Raw genomic sequence first — 19,296 nt, 5'->3', positions numbered from 1 at the left:
TGAGGAAGTTAAGATCTAAACAAAAATACAGTAAGATTGTAGTATACCCTATTGCAAAACTGTGTTCATAGACTATTAATTATTCTTGGTAAAAATGGATTAAGAGAGTATAGATGAACAAATGCAGCTTTCCAGAGCACTGTCTTAAGAATAGTCATATAAATATTTGTCATTAACAACTTCTTGTGTAACTGAATTAGAGTGTTTTGTCAATCTAAAGATCATAACAGCTTTTGGTGTTGAGTCTCAGAGAAAGAGGCCCACAACTGCATTTGAGAATCAAAATTTACAGTTGTATTGACTAACTTGAATAATGTTTTGAAAAAAAAAGAAATTCAGTGAGAAGAAGCACAAACTTTTTGTTTATCTGAGAAACAGCAATGGTAACAACATGAGAGGAAGATAAATAAGCTCTACAGAAAGACAGCAGTATGTTCAAACCAACTTGCAATATGAATCTAAGTTATCAACAAAGAGCAGCTATACTCTCATATACAACAGTAGTATCATATGAAGTTGTATACCATACTTTTCTGATGACTCATCCTTTAAAGTCTTCAAATAGAGTTGTAGATACATCTTAGGACAGTACAACATCAAGATAAATGCAGACCAATTAGAATTCGGATAAATACAAAGACAATTAGAAGCTCAGAAATTATGACTTATGTAAAGATGATAGGAAGAAACCATGCTGTTCAGTCTGTAGAAGATCAGATTAGTGCAAGATAAGATAATGCTCTTTGATATGTAAATGACTGCTTACAAAAAAAAGGACATGATTTCTTTTTTCCTTGCCCATTGGAAAGAAGTCAAGAAGTGTCACGCCTAATTGCAATAATTCAGGCTAAGCATTAGAAGGAAAGGTTTCTAGCACTAAGAATTTGAACAGGTTGCACAGCAAGAGTAAGGAAACTCCATTACCGACATTTATGAAAAAAAAAAAAAAAAAAAAGATGGAATTATTTGGAGTGATACTGGTACAGCTCATCCAACATGACACTAAGAAGATGGGAAGTCCCCAAGTCCTTTCCTGCTGTATTTTCTAAAAATCACAGAATCTTCCTCTGGAAATCTTCTCAAGTTTTGTAGTAGACATAAAGAAATTATTACTTCTTTTGACTAATAGACAACGTTGATATTCATTTCCAAAGAGCATAACTTAAATTAAAATTCAAATGTAAAGGGAGAGCTTATGAGAGACAAGGAAGAGCACACATTTGGGGAGTTTTTAGGGACAGATTGTATTCACTTTGCGCATACTGTTTCAACAGTCTTCAGGAACAGTCCCACTTCGTTTTCCAGAGCTTGAAATGCCTCATGATAAACTCAGCTTTGGCTGTTCTAGCTTAGAACTGCTGTATTCAGAAGCATCCTTGCATTAAAAAAATAGAAGACTTGAAGAAAGAACCAAGAATGAAAGTTTGTTTTGGCCCTGTCAGAAAAAAAATCTTCGCATAAATTTCATCCACCTTTCTTTTGAAGGAGAGAGGGTGAGATGATAATTTTTCTTAACAAGTATCTTTGAGAGCACTGAAGTCAGCACTACAGATTCTAGAAGATTCCTAATCTCCACTATACATTCAGAGACCAAGTGTAGAGGAATCTCTCTGGAGGAGTCCTATAAATCCCTAAGACAATGAAAGTAATCTTTCCAAATTATTCAGAAAATAATCAAATACCCATTAACAATTTCTGGAGGGAATATACCTTATTTTTGGAAAAGAGTGCAAAATTATATAGTTTCATAAGGGTTGTTGCTAGTCCTTACAGGTGTTTTCCCAGGAGTTTAGGAAACTGTATGGAAACAGGACTATAAATTATATGAACTCTTTAGAAAGCATTGGACTAAAAACATTGTAGTAGGCTTTCCTTTACACTCATCTTTAGAAGTTGTCTTAGAAAAAAGAAAATGTAAAAAAAAAAAATCTTTTTTGAGGTTCCAGAACAGTGGAAAAGTAGAACAAATGGATAAAGGCTTTTGATGAGTAACCAGTCTTGAGTAATGGAACCCACAGAATATTTTTATGAGATCAACAAAAGGAAAATACTCCATGTTAATTCTTCATAGATGAATTCATAAAAATGAAGTTTTCAGAAGGTAGATGTGGTAACAGATGATAGCATGAAAGTAGGGTCACTATTCTGTTTACATAGCTAAAAATAAAAAATCGACATTAAAAAAAGAAAGGATAAAGACTAGTCTAGATCTTCTGGATAAAACTTCAGCTGCTCTGGTACCTTTACTGGAACAGAACTGAAGCAAAGATTTCTATAACAAGAAATTTTACTCCACTGAGTAAGCAAACTACCAACCAAAATTAAAAAAAATATAACTTTTTAATATCTCAAATATTTGCCAGAGTTGCAAACAGAATTTCCTCTTCATTCAAATTCTGTCAATCAGACACTATGTTCAGTCTTAAAGTAATTCAAAACTGTGCAATCACATTCTCCAAGTCTCCAAAAGTCCTTACTCCTTCCATGACAGAAGTACAGAAATACAGTCTGTACCTGTACTTTTGGTAATTGTTTGAAGTTTCTACGTCATATAAGAGAGCTTATATATTATAACATCCTGCCTGAGATCTTCTCTCTGGACGGATGATGTCTAGTGCCATTCTTTTCACTGTCCCAAACAAACAACAAAATATTTTGCTAATTTTCTGTGATCTGTCAACCAAACTTTCAAGGGCCAATTAGAGTAGCAGCAAAAAGCTCAGCATAGACACTTGCTGTTTGTTCACCTCTGGAAAATTTATCAGCACAACTTTCATTCAAAATCATAGGCCAAAAACTCACTGACAAGGATCTCATGTTCTAAGTAATACTGCAATTATCCACACCTCTTCCATACATCACTAAAATACGAGATTAGAGGAAGAAAATGTCTGGCCAGATTCCTGCAGCACCCAGAACTGATTCTCTCAATCAGCATTCATTAATCTATTTAACAAGGCACAATGGTAGCAACACTAGTAACAGTATTTCAGTTGTGTGCTTTGGCAATGGGAAAAGTAAAGCTAATATACAGGTAAATAAATCAAAAAGCTCCTCTTGCACTTTTTCAACCTCTCTAATGCTGAAACACCACAATCTGAACTGTACAATTAGATTGTTTTCAGAAAAAAAATCTGAAAAGGTATCCCTTTAAAATGGGGTTCTGAGACAGCCAATTGAAACAGCAGCAACTTTAATAATTCAGATATTCTTCTGGCTGAGTGGTAAACATGTACCTGAGCAGAAATAACTCGGATTCACAATGTTGTTAAACTGGTGACATTGACAAAGAGCAAAAACCAACTAAATTTAGTCTTCGGCATTTACACAAGTCTCACAAGCCCTTTAGCACAAGACCTCATGAAAAACTGATGCTTCTGGAATTCCATACATGCATTTCTAACTGGCCACTTCACCCACCTTTCTTGCTGTTTAACATAGTATATGCCTACAGAAGATGAACCACAGAGATCATTTAGCAGTCATGGAATCACAGGATAACTCAGTTAAGAAGGGGTCTCCAAAGGTCTTTAGTCTATCATCATGCTCAAAGCAGGGTGAGCAAGGTCACATTATACAGGTTTACCCAGCCTGATCTTGAAAATCTCCACGGACAGAAAATGCACAGATACCCTGGGCAACGTTTTCCAATGCTCAACTGTCCTGATAGTGAAAGAATTTTTCCTCAGAACAAGTCAGAAATTCCCATTTCAATTTAAGTCCCTTGTATGTCATCCTTCCTCCACAACACTGAAAAGCCTCACTCAGGTCTTCCTGATAGTCTCCTATGCTATGTGTATTGAGTTAATTGAACTACTTTCTAATTTCATGTTCTTAAAATTTGATTATTGCAATTAAGACAAGCATTGCATCTTAAAACACTTTTGAGCTGGTTAAGAGTTCAATACTCGTAATGCTGCCTTTAAACCATTTCCTATGTAGAGCAACTGAAACCATTCTTACGAAGAATTTAATCCTCATATTGGAAAGGATTTAAAATCCTTCTGTCCTCCATGTATTTGAACTTTGTTTTGAAGGATGGTTAGTCAATTTTTGGATCTTCAGAATTTTTTTCTGGATCAGGGCTCAAGCTAATTTTGTAACCAAAATGTAATGACATACTCTGTAGTACTACTTGAATACAGAAGTCAGGAGGAATAATTAAATACCTCTTTAAAATCTTTGTTCTTTAAAACGGGGGAAAAAATACATTGAGATATATATATATATATATATATATGACTCCTAGACTACCTTTAAGGGTTCCATCACTTCCAGCTGGAGAGCATACTGACTGTGGTGACCTCAAGGAAAAAGATGCAGCATTTCTTATTGAAGGATCGCCATCCTAAAGTGACAATGATAAAAAAAATTAACATTATGAGGATGAACACTTGATAAAATAAAGACTGAAATTAGTACATATACTGATAAAATGGATTGGACAAAAAGGCATACAAGAGATATTAGAAAAATATTTATTTACATAAAAAACTTCATAATCTAGATTCCTATTAGACTACTATATAGGCAATATTCCAAAGCACAATTAGCCCTAATAAGAATCTATAACCAAAATATGCATGCAAAAATAAACCCATGTACATGTCTTTTAGCTAAGCAAGCACTTTTGATTTACGTTAAGATTCCATTTAGGAGGTTTTTTTGTTACAAGCACTCATAGTAAAGAGCTGAAAAGTAGATACATGACCTCTATACAATACCAACTGAAAGAAATTAAGCATAAAATACAGATTTTTGAAACATTTACAATTTTTTCACTTAACCTATCCTTAAAGCTTACTTAGAATGCCATCATACTTTTACAGTTGAAAAAATAAACTCTTTGTATTTATTTTCTCCAGCATATGCACATTAGGACTAAACAAAATCTCAACCACTCCCATTGTAGCAGCTGAGATAGTTTTACGTAAAATACAACTGGAGTGACTTTAGCTTGTTATCTGCTTGTCTCAACAGTTAGACAGGAAATAACTCTATGGTAATATGAAGCACTTTCCCAACATGGAAAACATGTTCTTCTGTCTTCTCAGTTTTGCACAGAACAACCTGCTTCAATGGAATTCATAATTTCTGACAAACTTCTTCATAATGTAATACTAATTACAATGCAGGGATGTCCGTGGTTTATCTTTAAGAACGTAAATTTGTCTATTTTATTTCCACCCCCCCCCCCCTTATCCTAAAATTAAATATGAAACCCACTATTCAAATTCCCATTTGATGTTCTACCTGCGTTTTTTATTGCTTTAATGGAGCCCTCTGCTGGTCATGAGTACACTCATTCACTCAATGCCCTAACTAGATTTAAACTTCTATACAACAGTATTTCCCATTTTTAACACTGTTTTTTACACAACAGCTATGGCAATGTTTTGCAAGAGGAAACTGACAACCTATCTATGAAGAAACAATTTCTATAGTTATAAACAAATTGCAAAATATCTGTTCTTTTAAAGAGTAAAGTCATACAAAGGAAGATTCCAAAGAAGTTCTATGGTTATTTAATCTGTTTCTTAATTAAATTGATTATTTCAGTAGCTAATATTCTAACACGGCTCCTATTAAGGTATTTTTTCATATAACTTTTTTTCCCCAAACTTGAATTATCTGATAAATACCTTTTATCCTTTCAACAGTTTCAACCCATTTAATAGAATGTTAACAGGCTCAACTGTAATAATGTTTTTACATGTCTGTACGAAAAAATTCAGCAGCAGGTAGTAAGTTAAAAAGCTAAATCAGCATTTCAAGGAGATAGAAGTGTGCAAAGTACACACTCCCTCAGTCAAATAGCTTATTTCCACATGCATAGCTGTAAACTAGACAATATAAATGTTACCCCTCATGAAGACATAGTTCACACTGCTCAGGGAAAGAGTTTGAACTTTATAGACTGAAGGTGCTTTCAAGTCAAAGACTATAAATCCATAAGAAACCAGATTTCATCACTGTCACCATCCATGGGCACTTAGAAAACAACCCATTAGATATTTCTTTTTCCTCCCACAAGACAATGAATCTAAGACTCAGGCTGTGCTATTAATTACACTTATTTTTGCAACATGCTTACAAAAAGATTTGTTTCCTCACGCAAAGAAAGTCTCACGTGCAAAGAAAACTAATATGCAGATTCAAAGCAACAAAAAGAACTGTATCTTAAATATACGTGTCGTTACTTTAAGACAAAGTGAATTAATCTCTTCATGAGTTACTCATTTATCTAATAGACTGAAATTACAGAGCTGATTTTTTTTTTCAAACCTGACTTATCTTTGACTTGTAATAGATCTCAAAAAATAACCCAAAATATTGGAAAAAAAAAAAAAAGCTTAGTAACTTTTTAGCATACGTGTTTTATTATGACATGAGAGGTCCTCTACACATGATTGCCAAGGACATAGGCAAAGGCAACTTTTATTAAATTAACTAAACACCCAATTAGGCAGATGACCTTTCAGATACATGTGACGTTCTTAACGTAACTGACAAATTTTCAGAAACGCTCATTAAGAGTTTCCTAGTCAAATCTTTATCAAATAGTGATATGTAAGCACAAACTGATGTTCTAGGAATGCTCTCAAGTCTACCATAAAATCAACCTTAAATTGAGGGGTGTACTTGCTGGTTTTATAGAATCATGTATCAAAAATACACAACATCCTGTAACTGTTCACTTTTTTTAAAGCAATAAAATCCTAAAACTAAGAAAAAGAAGAAAAAATAAAAGAGTTCTTAAGTTTTATGATTTAATAACTCTCATTCATTACTATCTTCACAGGCCACACTGCTGCTGAAAAAGCAGCAACATTATGATTAAACTTATTATTCATACACAGATGCAAAACTTTAATTAATCCAAATTTGTTAAACTGTTTTCTGAATGATAGCTACTAAAATCAGATTTTAAAGGTATAATTACAAATAAAATAAATGTAACATGTGCTCCATTAAGAAAATGCACAAAGGGATAGAAGTGCAAGTTTACTACTACATTTTACATTTACTTTATTACCTAGGCGGTTATTCAAATATGTCAAGTCTAATTGACGGTTGCAGAGATCTTCACAGAGACAAGTTAACTATACATCTATTTAGAATCTTATATTGTTTGCATCAACATATTGCTACTGTAGTTGTAGAGACACTCTACCCTTACTTTAAAATAAACTCACATATGAGATTATGTGAAGGTTTTTTTACTTTTCCTAATGTCATCAGAATGAATGTCATGGATAGTTCCAAAGTAAAGAGAGATCTAGAAAAAATTAGATCTCACACATTAAAATTGCATGGTTGTGTGTACACATCTGAAATTGAAACATATTTTCAGTGGTTTTATACATCAACACCACAGTAAAATGTTTTACTTCTAAGGTAGCTGAGCACATACTTGCTTTATCATACTAAATATTTGCTTCATCATAATGAGTTGATTTAGGTAACATACATCACTACTTAGTCTGTGCACCATCTGTAGGTAGTCTTCACTTGAGCCATGTCTAGAATTATCAGCATGATGATTAGCTGAATTTCCAGACAACTGACTTGAAACTTTATTTTCATGGAGATTCCTCATCCCAGCTGTGACAATGGGACTGGATACTGAAGCTGAAATACAAAAAATATAAGCAACTATACTGATATATTCACATACTCATTAACTCTTAAAAAGTTTCAGAGAAAACACCATAATAGTGGATATTAATAAGCTGGATGCAAGAGGTCTGGAATCTGAACAAGAATTGGACTGTTTTATTGAATCCTTTTCCCACAAATACCTTCAATAAAATCAGACAACAATTAGGGGATTTATACCCTAAATTCCATGTACAGATTAGTCAAGCTTCTTTCCACATCTATCCTAATTACAGTCAGTATCATACCGTTACTGGTTATAGAAAACTTTGTTTTCCTTTATATGATTTGTATTCACTATCTTTAGCAACTTCCAAGGTATTAATGAGATTACATACATAACAGCTATATATATTCTAAGCATAATGCTAAACTTTAAGAATAAATTATTTAAAAGAATCCAATAAGAACTCTACTTATCAACCAAAAAATGCCTAGATACTTTAACAGTGTTCAAGTTGCTCAAGATTGTTTTTAGAAAAGGGAAAAACAAGGAAATCCATTCATTCTGAAGGTCATCTTTGCCAGTTACTGCATACCTTGAGCATAATTCTAGCCAATTGCTTATTTGGCCTTAGCAAAAATGAGGTTTTTGGTAGTACAGATAAATGACGTCCATAGCTAATAAATAAAAGTTTTTAGTTTGTTTTGATGTTTGCTATTGTCATGTATACATGACAACTATGCAAAAAGGGGTATGTAGGGGAGCAATGCCATACAAACAGGCGTTTTACCTTTTCTTCCTTCATTTAATTTAAAAAAATATAGTATATACTACCACTCTGTACAGTCAGAAAAGCAAAGCTTAAACATACCCCCAAAAAATCCCTTGCCAACTCAAAGATTTGCATGAAGTATGTGACTCCTTTGAAGAAATTAGAAAGCCATGAAACATACGTATCAAGGTAAAGCTGATGTGATATCGGAGATCAAAACAAACATCACAGAGTTACCTTGCTGCATCTGAGGATGCGGTGTATAACTTGGAGGATGTGAATATGGCATATATCCTGCAGGACTTTGAGGAGCATATGGACTAGGCACTGGACTGTTCTGTTGTCCCAAAAATCTGTTACCAGAGCTTGTCTGTGGCGGCACAAACCGGCTAAAAATACAAATTAAAAAAGGTTTTAAAAGTTGGAAAAGCAAGCATAGACAAATCTATCATTTCTGCTGGCATATTGTACATTTAGATCATTACTATTTCTTTAAGATACAAAATTCCAACACAATGAAGAATCTCCCTCAAAATCAGTATTTTGAACTATCAATACCTTCCCAACTTCAGTTATTACTTAAGAGTCATAGCTTAGGTACTGCATTAGCAAAAGCAAAGAACAGAATAATAAGCATTCATAAGACCCCCACCAAGGGAAAGAAAACAATGACACAAGAATCTACTAAAGTAAGATCTGCAGTTTCCAAAAGTTAGTCCTGGAAGTCTGAATTAACGTGACAGCTAAGTTTTAATTAACAACTAGGTCACTAGGATTAACAAGGAGCCTTCTACTCTAAATATGATTTTTCCAGTAAGATTTTAATTATAACTTACATTCTCATATGAGTTTTTCAAAGTAAATATAAACCAAATAAACACTTCAGAAAGTAGATTACATGCTTTCACAACCCTCGGTTCTAGATAGCCACTCTATTAAGTTAAGCTTCTATAGAAAGAAATGGCCAAGTATTTAACACAAAGATTTTGCAAGGATTTTGAGAAGACTTTGTAATGTTCATAGTAATATTCATAATTCAGAAAACCTCCTTCAACATCCCTTTTAGATATAAAGGTGGAAGGATGTGCTGGTTTTTGTGCAGATACAGAGCATTTAATTTGCTAAAACACTCACAGTAACTTGAAGTGAAATAAGTTTATTTTACAATTATATTTAATAACTGAAGATGAAATCTGCTAAAGCCCAATAACTGCATTTAAACTACATGTAGAACTCTTTATTCTAGAGTACTTTATTATATTAATTAAGGCCTGGATTATAGGTACATGCTACTTGCCAACACTTGAAAGTTTAGAAAAGAATCAGAAAGTTGATGAGGATGCTGCTGGAAGACTGGCCAAATTACTTGGCCTATCCTCCTCTGAGTGGCCATTTGTATAACTGTTACAGCAGTACTCCATGCTTTTACAAGTCTTCTTTCCCAACTTCTTGTCACACTGGCACTGTTACACGTGCTCGAACACTTTAGCCTCCTCTCTCCTACCCCGTGCCATGAGCCACAGCCTCTGCCACAGGCAGAAAACAGAAGGTTGGCAGGAGGCAGGGGAGTCCTTAAGCAGGAAAGAAAGTTTGCAAAAATTTTAGGAGGGAGATAAAGTAGAGAATCATGACTAATCCTTAGAATACAAGGATTAATTCACAGAAAAAAGATATTTATTTAACAGCTGAAGAAACTCACTCTGCTGTCAGACAAATGCAAAATTTGTCTTGACAGTGGTCACCTTCCACCCACACATTTGCAACATGAATTGACTGTCACTGTAGGAAGAATTTGCAGTTTGCTGACCCTCTTACCCCATTTAAAAGAAAGTGTTTTACCTGGAAGGGCTATGTGAGATAGTGGTTTGTTGATAATTGGAAGATGCAGGACTACCACGCATGGAATTCTGAGAAATATTAAACGGTGACATCATCATCCCTATCAAAAAGAAGATAGCCGCATTACTTCACACATTTCCTTTTTAATCAGTGAAGTCTCATTTCAGAAATTATTATATTCAAAGAGATTATAAACTTTATAGACACTATCATCATCTGCGCACAACTGCCAGAAAGATTAGAAATGATCGACTCCATGTAAGTTGTCCATTTTACATCATGACATAAAAAAGTGTTCCATAAAGCAGTGTTAATTCAGTTGTAAATATTAATAGTAGTTCCTTTCTTTGTTCCTTAGGGCTTCCCAAGCCCAAACCTACTAGTAAATAGAAACATTTTATTGCAGGACATATATTCCATACCCCAGCCTGGTATGTACAGTACTTACTGCATCAATAAGTAAAAGATTTGGAAACTTCACAAGTCAGAAGAACACAGAAACTTATCTCCCATTTTTAGAGCAAGTGCAGCAAACAATCACCTTGGGCTGGACGCTGCAAGATATTCTCATCGCTCCCATAATGCCTTAGTGGTTGCTTTCTACTCAGGGACAAAAGCTTTCTATTCCACATCCACTACACTTACGAGGAATGTTATCAAAGAAGGTGCTGAAATACTTCGATTGCAAAGCAGAACCAATATGCCAACTGTAGGCTCCCACAGCCTTTAGATCCCCACAGTCATGCTTTGGAAATTCAGGAGTTGTACTAGCTGGCAAGCCACAAGTACCAATGTGCTTGAAATCAACTAATTTAAGAGGTATTTGGACAACACCCTCAATAATTTACTTGAACTTTTGGTCAGCCCTGAAGGTGTCAGGCAGTTGGACTAGAGGATCATTGTAGGTCCCTTCCAACTGAAATATTCTGTTCTGTTCTAATTCATGTCATTATTAGGGAGAACTTAAAGGAATCTTTCTTTCCTCTCTTCAATACAGGTATAAAGAATTCTTGAATAACAGCATGACACTGGAAATTGAAATGATGCAGAAACACAAAAACTCAGATGAATTTTAAGGTATTTTAATGACAGAGCTGAATGTCTTGCAGCTAAACGTGTCAGAATTCATGTGCATGCTGCAGCTTGGGAAGCCACAACAAGCAATCCATAGCTGTAGGTAAAAGCACATCAGTACTACAAATATTTTAAACCAAAGGTTAGACAGAGGGCTGACAGAAGTTCCCCATGCAGAGTGTTTGGGAGCTGTCAATCCTTGAAATGCTAACACCGATTTCAATTATTGAAATGTTCACGCAAGTAAAACTAGTTTCAGAAATCCTCCCTGTCACCCTTTTTCTCTTCCCCTCTCCCTAGCAGAGAAGAGATATGATAATCCCTCAGGAATGCAGCCATTACTACCTCCTGGTAGGTGTGAAGTGCTGCATTCCAAGTATGTGTGCACACCAAAACTAGCCCAGAATAGAAGTGAAACTCCATGTTGTGCTGGAAAAAAAAAAAAAAAATCAGAGACCTCCATACTTCAATACAGAGCACATTTCATTGTCTTGAGTAACAGACTCCTCAGCTCCTGCAAAATTTGTTTAAATGGACACTGGTTGCGTTGCATAGAGGCAAGTGAAGAGGAAAGTTCAGGGGTTTTGTGCTGAAGGCAGCACCCAGCAGGCCCACTGCCCGCTCACCTCTCCTTGGCACTCTCAACAACGCTAAACTATTAACCCTTACCATTCATGTACTGGAAGCTGACAGAATGTGCCCATACGGGCATGAACTGTGAGACTAATTTTCACTTTATGCTTAAAACACACACTACACTTTTAAAATAGTTTTAAAATACATCTATTCTCTCCTCCCTAAATTTAAAACATGCTTTGAACCACAGATGTGGTAGTTTTTGGTTTCCAAAAGTAACAGAAATGAATAATTTCTTAATGCCACTTAAAAACCCATGAAACTTATTCTGTGACAGACAGCTCTCACTTCTCTCTGTTGAGGGACGTGTGCAACATGGAAAGCTCAATCTAGGTAACTTAAATGAAAAAAGAATAAGATAAATAAATAATCAACAAAAATCAAAACAAAAACCAATCACCAACAATAAAAACGGTGTATCCAAAGTTTCCAAACAGATAACGAGTATGTCTGATAATGATGCAATGACAAAGAAGTAAAAATAAGCCAACATTTAGTTTAAAGAGGACCTGAAATTAGTCTGTGGCCATTAGCACTAAAATATCTTTTTGTACATTTTTTTACATTGTTGTCACATCACTAAGCAGGAGATTTATGGCTTCCGTGTGTATTTCCCCTACCTTAAATATTTAAGAATCTCTTTTAAATGTAACCTTAATTTTGGATGTTGGTAATGTTCAGGTTTAAGAAAAAATCATCCTAGTAGTAACATTACTAGAATGATTTTACTTAATACATACTCCCAGTCTTGAATACAATTTTTTTGCTAGGAAAAAAGTGATATGTATAAATGTATTTTATCATTCCCATTAAATGCCAAGGAATGTGGTACATAAAATCACAGCTTGAGGCCACAGAAGAAATCTTGTATGATTAAACTGTATTACAGCATCATGCACGCTTAAGATAACTGCTCACCAACAGGTGATTTTTCAGTTATCGAAAGTATATGTCTGCAAAGTTGTTCCCTTTTAAAAACACACTTGCACTTGAATCCTTGTAGAAATGAAAAATATTACACAACGAATTGACATTATTGAAAGATGCATAAGATTTTAATGCCCCAAAATTCACAAGTTCTGATTAATAGCTTATAGTAAGTACTAAGTCTTTTCTGAACCCTAAGCGATGCTATGAATACTAACCTATTGCAATATACTATTTTAGCTGATATTCCAACACATATTTGCTGAAAGACAAAGACAAAGCACTGAGAGGAAAAGGTGCAAAAATTATAATGAAAACTGAAACTAAATAATATCTTAATTTTAAATAATTACAAAGAAATCCACTTCAATCGTGTACTACAAGATGCAAGACAGATGTAGTTGCAAGATGGCACCCAGAACTTTCTATGTCATGTGATGAAAAGTTCTAAAATAAAATTAACATTTTGCCCTTTGTACAAAGTTAGGCTTGATGCTGCACGGTGATTTGACTCAGTCTATTCAGACAACCTGGTAATAGAAAACAGACTGAAAAATCTAAGTAAAAATCTAAAAACCTAAGCTTTCATAAGAACTGAAAACAGACTATTTAACTTTCTGAAGATGTCTTTATTTCCTGACAATCTCTACTGAACCAAGAATTTTATTCTGTGTTTAATGTAATTTTTTAGCCAGGTGATCCTCCTACTCTTGCATCAGAAATGAAGGCTAGGAGAAATTAGTTTGAGTTCACTTTGTCTACAGTAATGCTGGAACTGACACTCAAGGGATCATGGTGCAGAAACCCATGCCAGGCTGAGTAAACAGACAGGGGGGATCCTGCTGCCCTCGCTCCTTCTCAGTTGTGGGTATTACAAATATGCGATCACAGTACCCAGCACTGACTTCACGATATGCTGGACTCAAAGGTGGAAGGACAATATTCAGAAAGAAGACAGTAAGAACAGCAGAATACACAAATTTGAAACACTAGAAAAGAGCCTAATTTCATTCTTCTACACCTATGCTTTTCCTCTCCTCTTCCTTTCTTTCCAGCTTTCAGATTTCACATTTACTTTCCAACGCTTGTACTGGTACAAGCATTTATAAGAACATAAAATAAAATTAAATATTCGAGATAATTTTGAAGTCTGATCTCTTCTGGTTCTCTGAAAACCCTCTGTTAATTTTACTAAAATAACATCAACTATTATTTTAAGTTTCATGTTGAATTATCTTTTATTCTGTACTAATAACTTCCTTCAAGTACAGGCCAAAGCATATTTACTATAGATATAGGTGCTTTTATTTCATTATGGATTATTCTTAACCTACTGAATCAAGCTGCAAAAGTGTTTCTCCCTGTGAAGCATAGAAAGAGCAAAAATTAGAAAGAAATTAACTTGCTTTGTCTTTCTTTCAAAAACCTCTGTTGAAACAGATAACTTCAAAAACGATGTCTCCCTTTTTCACTGGAAAAAAATTATTCCACTTTACAAAACTGGTGGAAAACTCTAATTTGGGTTAATATTTCTTTTGGACCACTCTGCAAACTGGCAGAACAATCACAACTCTTCCCACAGCTGGAAAAATCATACTCCACCACAGCTACCACTAAACACAGAATCTAGAGACTCTTTTCACAGCTTACATTTCAGGATATATAAATATATATATATACACAAATATATATATGTGTGTGTGTGTGTGTGTATATATATATATATATATATAAAAAAATGAACTTACAAATATTTAGCACTGTCTTTCACATTTTCATTCCAGCGGATTTCTGCCTTCTTTCAAGGAACATTATATATTCCGTCCTTAGCAAGTTCTTTCTAAATATTGTGTGGCTTTTTACTCACCAGCCTAGATGAACAAACCTAATAATCTCATTTTAGTATTTTCCCCCCTCCAAAAACACCCAACACTTCCTATCCCCTGTGGACTCCAGCAACACTTCTGTCTGTATCTCTACAGTACAGGGATAGCAAAGCTTTAACCTCACACTGAGGAAACTCTGTAAATTCTCCTACTCATTTCATAGTTTGGTATTTAAAGAACATCCTTCAAGTGCAAGTCCCCACATCTACACCTAGAACCTGTTCAATTAACCCTTTGCTTGGTCTCTCTCCTTCATCTTTGCTATCCAGCAGAATATCTCACTACATCTGTTAAAACAGTAAAATCTGTAGTGCATCGCAAATTGCTGAGATGACAAATGACAGGGGGGAAACTGCTAAGTATGGGTCATTCAACCTTATTCCTCACCCCAGAACTATAAAGAACTACTAACGCACTGACACACTATTCGTACAGATTTTCACTAGGATTAAGGCATACTCTTCCAACTTCAATTATTTACTAAGAACAATATATGAACCTAGCCATAAAGAAATTCAAATAAAATAATTTTAAAATAAAATCCACTCACTCATCATAGAGATTAAATTTAGTAGTGAAATGAAACTTTTTTTTTTTAACACAAAAACACTTGGTAGAGTTTATTTCCATGCTTATTCTAATACAATTGCTCTTAGAAGATGTCAAGGTACATAGCTTTATACAACTATCAAATACAAGGTAAGGCATAAATATCACAGTTGTGCTCCATATATATTTGTGGTTAGTATCAGTAGCCTAAACTTACAGAACAACATAAAATGCAGTCAATAAATAATCAAAAATCCTTACCGCTTTGTACCCCGTATCTGTTTTGCATGCTTTTCTCCCTGAAAACATTAGGATTCCTTGCCAGGATAGCCTGCAGCAAGACTGGTATATCTCCCTCTGGATCATCACTGCCAAGGTTATCTTTCAACTCTCTGGAATTGTGGAAGTAAGCAAATAAAGAGGCAAATGCATTTTCAAATTATAAGAAACTATGAGTCAAGTAGGAGAAAACAAAACAAAACAAAAACAAAAAACCAAAACCAAAATGAAAGAAGACAATTCACTGTTAAAATGTAGGAAAAAAATCACGTCTGCAAAGCACTGTTCCCTGCCTCAACTTCTGCCCCCGCTTCTTTAAGGAATGGACGAAGAGTTCTTCCTACTGTAGTCTCCAAAATTATTTTCTGAAACTAAGCACTTATATATATACATGGCTGTCAGTTTCAGACTATTACAAAAAGTTTCCTATGTCCATTTTTATGTCGTGATTTTCTCCACAAAAGAATGTTTTGGCATAACATCAAGAAAATTTTATCGTAGAAGCGAAAATAACATACACACGAATGTATAAAATTCAGGTTGCAGCCCAATGCTTTTAGAATCTTTTATTTTAAAAAGGGAAACTGGCATTCCTTTGACATGACAGGATTCCCTCTGAATCATAAAAAAAAAAAAGCTATTAATTTGCTATAAATGCATCCATGCTTTCACTTATTGTTTGCTTCGAGGACTTTTAAAAGCTACTTCCACTTGATCAAAACAATTGGTTGGAACACGTAGGAAAAAGACAGAGTTGGCTGTTGACAAAGGACACCAGAGAAAAATAAAAAAATAAAAATTAAAAGAAAAAAAAATACATTAGCATACTTGCTGATTCAATTCTTAAAATATTTAAGTTCAACTCCTAATCAGAATTGGCATGGGCATTTAAAAAAATTTTCTTTTTCTGTAATACTGGGTATATAATTCGTCTTTGCACATTATTAACCAAAGTGGAACACAAAGGAGTATTGCACAAACACCACAAAGTCTGTATTCCTAACTAGGAAGAATGGAATAGCAGCAGATGTATTATAAAAAATAACCCCTACAGTTATGAATAAGGGCTGCTGGACAACTATTAACATTCTCATGGACTGAAGCATTCGACATTTATACGGTTAAGCAAGTAATCTGCTAAGCAAGCCTAATAAAAACCCTGCATGTTCTAATTTTCAGATTCTCACAAACACCCTTCTCAATGCAGTTAATTTTGATTTCAAGGAATAAGGATAGTTATCTGATACAGCTGAAGTTCAAAATACATACATGTGATCTGTTGACACCTGATTGAGACTGTGTACAAGCTGTGAAACCAGATTTTCATCCCTGCAAGCCAGAAGGCAGTTCACCTCTTCAGCTATCCGTCCATTGAAAAGCAGGCTTTTTGTTGTTGTAGCAGGTAAAGGTGATGGAAGAGGCAGCTGGTTCAAAACTGTTATCAGAAAACAGAAAGGAGTTCAGAATAATTCCATGAAACACAAGCATACAAAGACAGGCACCTTCTTACTCCCTCATGTGATTAAGAGAGAAAACTTGACAACTGCATTTGAAATATAGGGAAGATTTTTTTTTTTTTTTTTTTTTTTTTTAAAGTCATGAACACACACACACATATGCTGGACCCTGTTTTAAACAAAGTAATGCACTCCAGGCCACAAGTTATATTACTATATTATTGTAATTTTTTAATTGTGCTAATGCAAGTATTATTTAAAAAACACATACTTTCGTAAGTTATTTAATATGCTATGGCAGCTTTCTCTTGGAACCCATCACAATATTTCAATCAGATTATAAATAAGCACACTTTACTTTCAGAAGGCATTCCTAGGTCTACAGATGTAACAAGGAAGCGTATCGTATAAAAAAAGCCTTGACCAGATGACTGGCAGAGGTACACAGACAGGGGAGGCGTAAGCCAGAAGAGGCCAAAATGATAGCTACCTACAGAATTCACCTTCATGGGTCCACGAAAACAAGCTGACTCTGACTTCAAGTTCCCAGGCTGATTCAAGCTCTGCGATAAAGGTTTTAACTGAACCATCAGAAATAGCTTGAGAAAAAACAGCTGAAGTGAAATAGTATTTGGAAATTCTTTATTTAAAAAAAAAAAAGAGGGGGAAGGCAGTGGAGGAAGAATTCCATTATTTTTCCCCTCTATATAGTGTATAACATTACTGTATTTAAAAATAAATTGCAATTCAAATAGAAGTGTATAATACATTAAAATAGCTAGCTTTCATTACTTTCATCAGATTACCTTAACTGTGCCAGAAATTTGGAAAAAAATTGTCAAGATCAGCAAAATACGTTTATTAAACCAGTATAAATTCAGCTAGACTATTTTCCTGCCTCTAGTCATCACATCCTCCATGTTTTTAGGGCAACAGGACTTGCTCATTCAATTTCCTTCTTTTCACACAGAAAAAAGTAAGGTGAAGCAGTTAAAAGCCTTTTTCTTTCAGCTGCTCCTGAGTTTCTAAATATGAAATAAATACAACAGATAAAGAAACGAATGCACCTAACACAAAGACTAATCCCACAAAAGGTAGTTCAGTGTTTCAGGAAAGTCTTGCAACAAGAATCTGGTCAGTGACTTCTACCAGTTAAGTATTTTGACTTCCTTTAGAACCTTATGTGCAAATACTTAATGCTGGAAAACAGCCCATAGTCCAGAAACTTATGATTTGCATCTTGATGGCCATTATTAGGCATTCATAATGATACACGTATACACTTCTACATACATAAGCAGCATCTTCCAATCTGATATTTCAGAATATCAGAAGGACATGAAATCATTTTTTTCCTCAAATACATCTGCTTTTCTTACTGTAGACAAATTCAATCGCTGGGTATATACTTTCATTGTCTCCTGGAAAGTCTCCAAATTTCAACTGTATAATAATAAAAACAAGAGCTCAGAAAAAGTACCTGGGTCACCGAGCCCAACTATCCTCAGATAACTGAGCTATATACCCTTCCTTATACTTTATAAACAAGATGCATCTTTGTCCCAACTGTTCTTATTGCAATGGTTGTTCTAGAACGTCATTACAGTAATTATAAATCTCCTCTTAGTTTTTGCGAGAAATTTATTTTTGGTCACATTATAACCATTTGGTTTAGTGCCAGTATCAGCTTTTAATGTAAACAGTGCTTTTCCTTTCCTTGCATTCTGTTTTCCTGACGTATTTAAAGACAGTACACACACCCCATCTGCTCCTTCTGTAGGCTGAGCAGCTGAGAAAGAAGACTCATAGCTTCAGCTGCCTATTTCCATTCTAGCAGCCACGCTTTGCATCTAAAAATTAGAGCAACTTTTTTGTACCTTGTCCAAAACTAGGGAACTAGGTTTCAAGTATATTCAGCATATTCCACAACTCTCTTTAGTTAGTTCAGCATCAGCTTAATCCTCTTTCTTTCTCAACCTCCAAGTGCAGATGGTGAGATAAATATTTTAGGTATTTTATCATTTGAGGGAACTGGGGCTGTTCAGGCTGGAGAAAAGGAGGCTGAGGGGAGACCTTATCACTGTCTACAACTACCTGAAAGGAGGTTGTAGCATGGAGGGTGTTGGTCTCTTCTCCCAGGTAGCAAGTGATAGGACAAGAGGAAATGGCCTCAAGTTGCACCAGGGGAGGTTTAGATTGCATATTAGGAAAAAATTCTTCCCAGAAAGGGTTTTCAGGCACTGGAACAGGCTGCCCAGGGAAGTGGTGGAGTCA

The 19,296-nt window shown here is 34.8% G+C and overlaps 1 protein-coding gene across 5 annotated transcripts in view; it reads right to left on the bottom strand.

Annotated features, from left to right (window-relative positions):
• Nucleotides 1-19,296, bottom strand: part of NIPBL (NIPBL cohesin loading factor) — a 155,830-nt gene that overhangs the window by 80,201 nt on the left and 56,333 nt on the right. For all 5 annotated transcript variants that reach the window (XM_065657827.1, XM_065657826.1, XM_065657830.1 and 2 more), the window contains 6 exons: nt 16,835-17,000; nt 15,548-15,678; nt 10,215-10,314; nt 8,613-8,764; nt 7,472-7,632; nt 4,255-4,348 (listed from right to left, as the gene is read on the bottom strand). In XM_065657827.1, coding sequence (XP_065513899.1) covers nt 4,255-4,348; nt 7,472-7,632; nt 8,613-8,764; nt 10,215-10,314; nt 15,548-15,678; nt 16,835-17,000 — 804 coding nt within the window. The remainder of the gene's footprint in view (nt 1-4,254; nt 4,349-7,471; nt 7,633-8,612; nt 8,765-10,214; nt 10,315-15,547; nt 15,679-16,834; nt 17,001-19,296) is intronic.

Source organism: Caloenas nicobarica, chromosome Z, assembly GCF_036013445.1.
Source record: "Caloenas nicobarica isolate bCalNic1 chromosome Z, bCalNic1.hap1, whole genome shotgun sequence".
NCBI lineage: Eukaryota > Metazoa > Chordata > Aves > Columbiformes > Columbidae > Caloenas > Caloenas nicobarica.
This window is presented reverse-complemented; position numbering and strand designations above follow the sequence as displayed.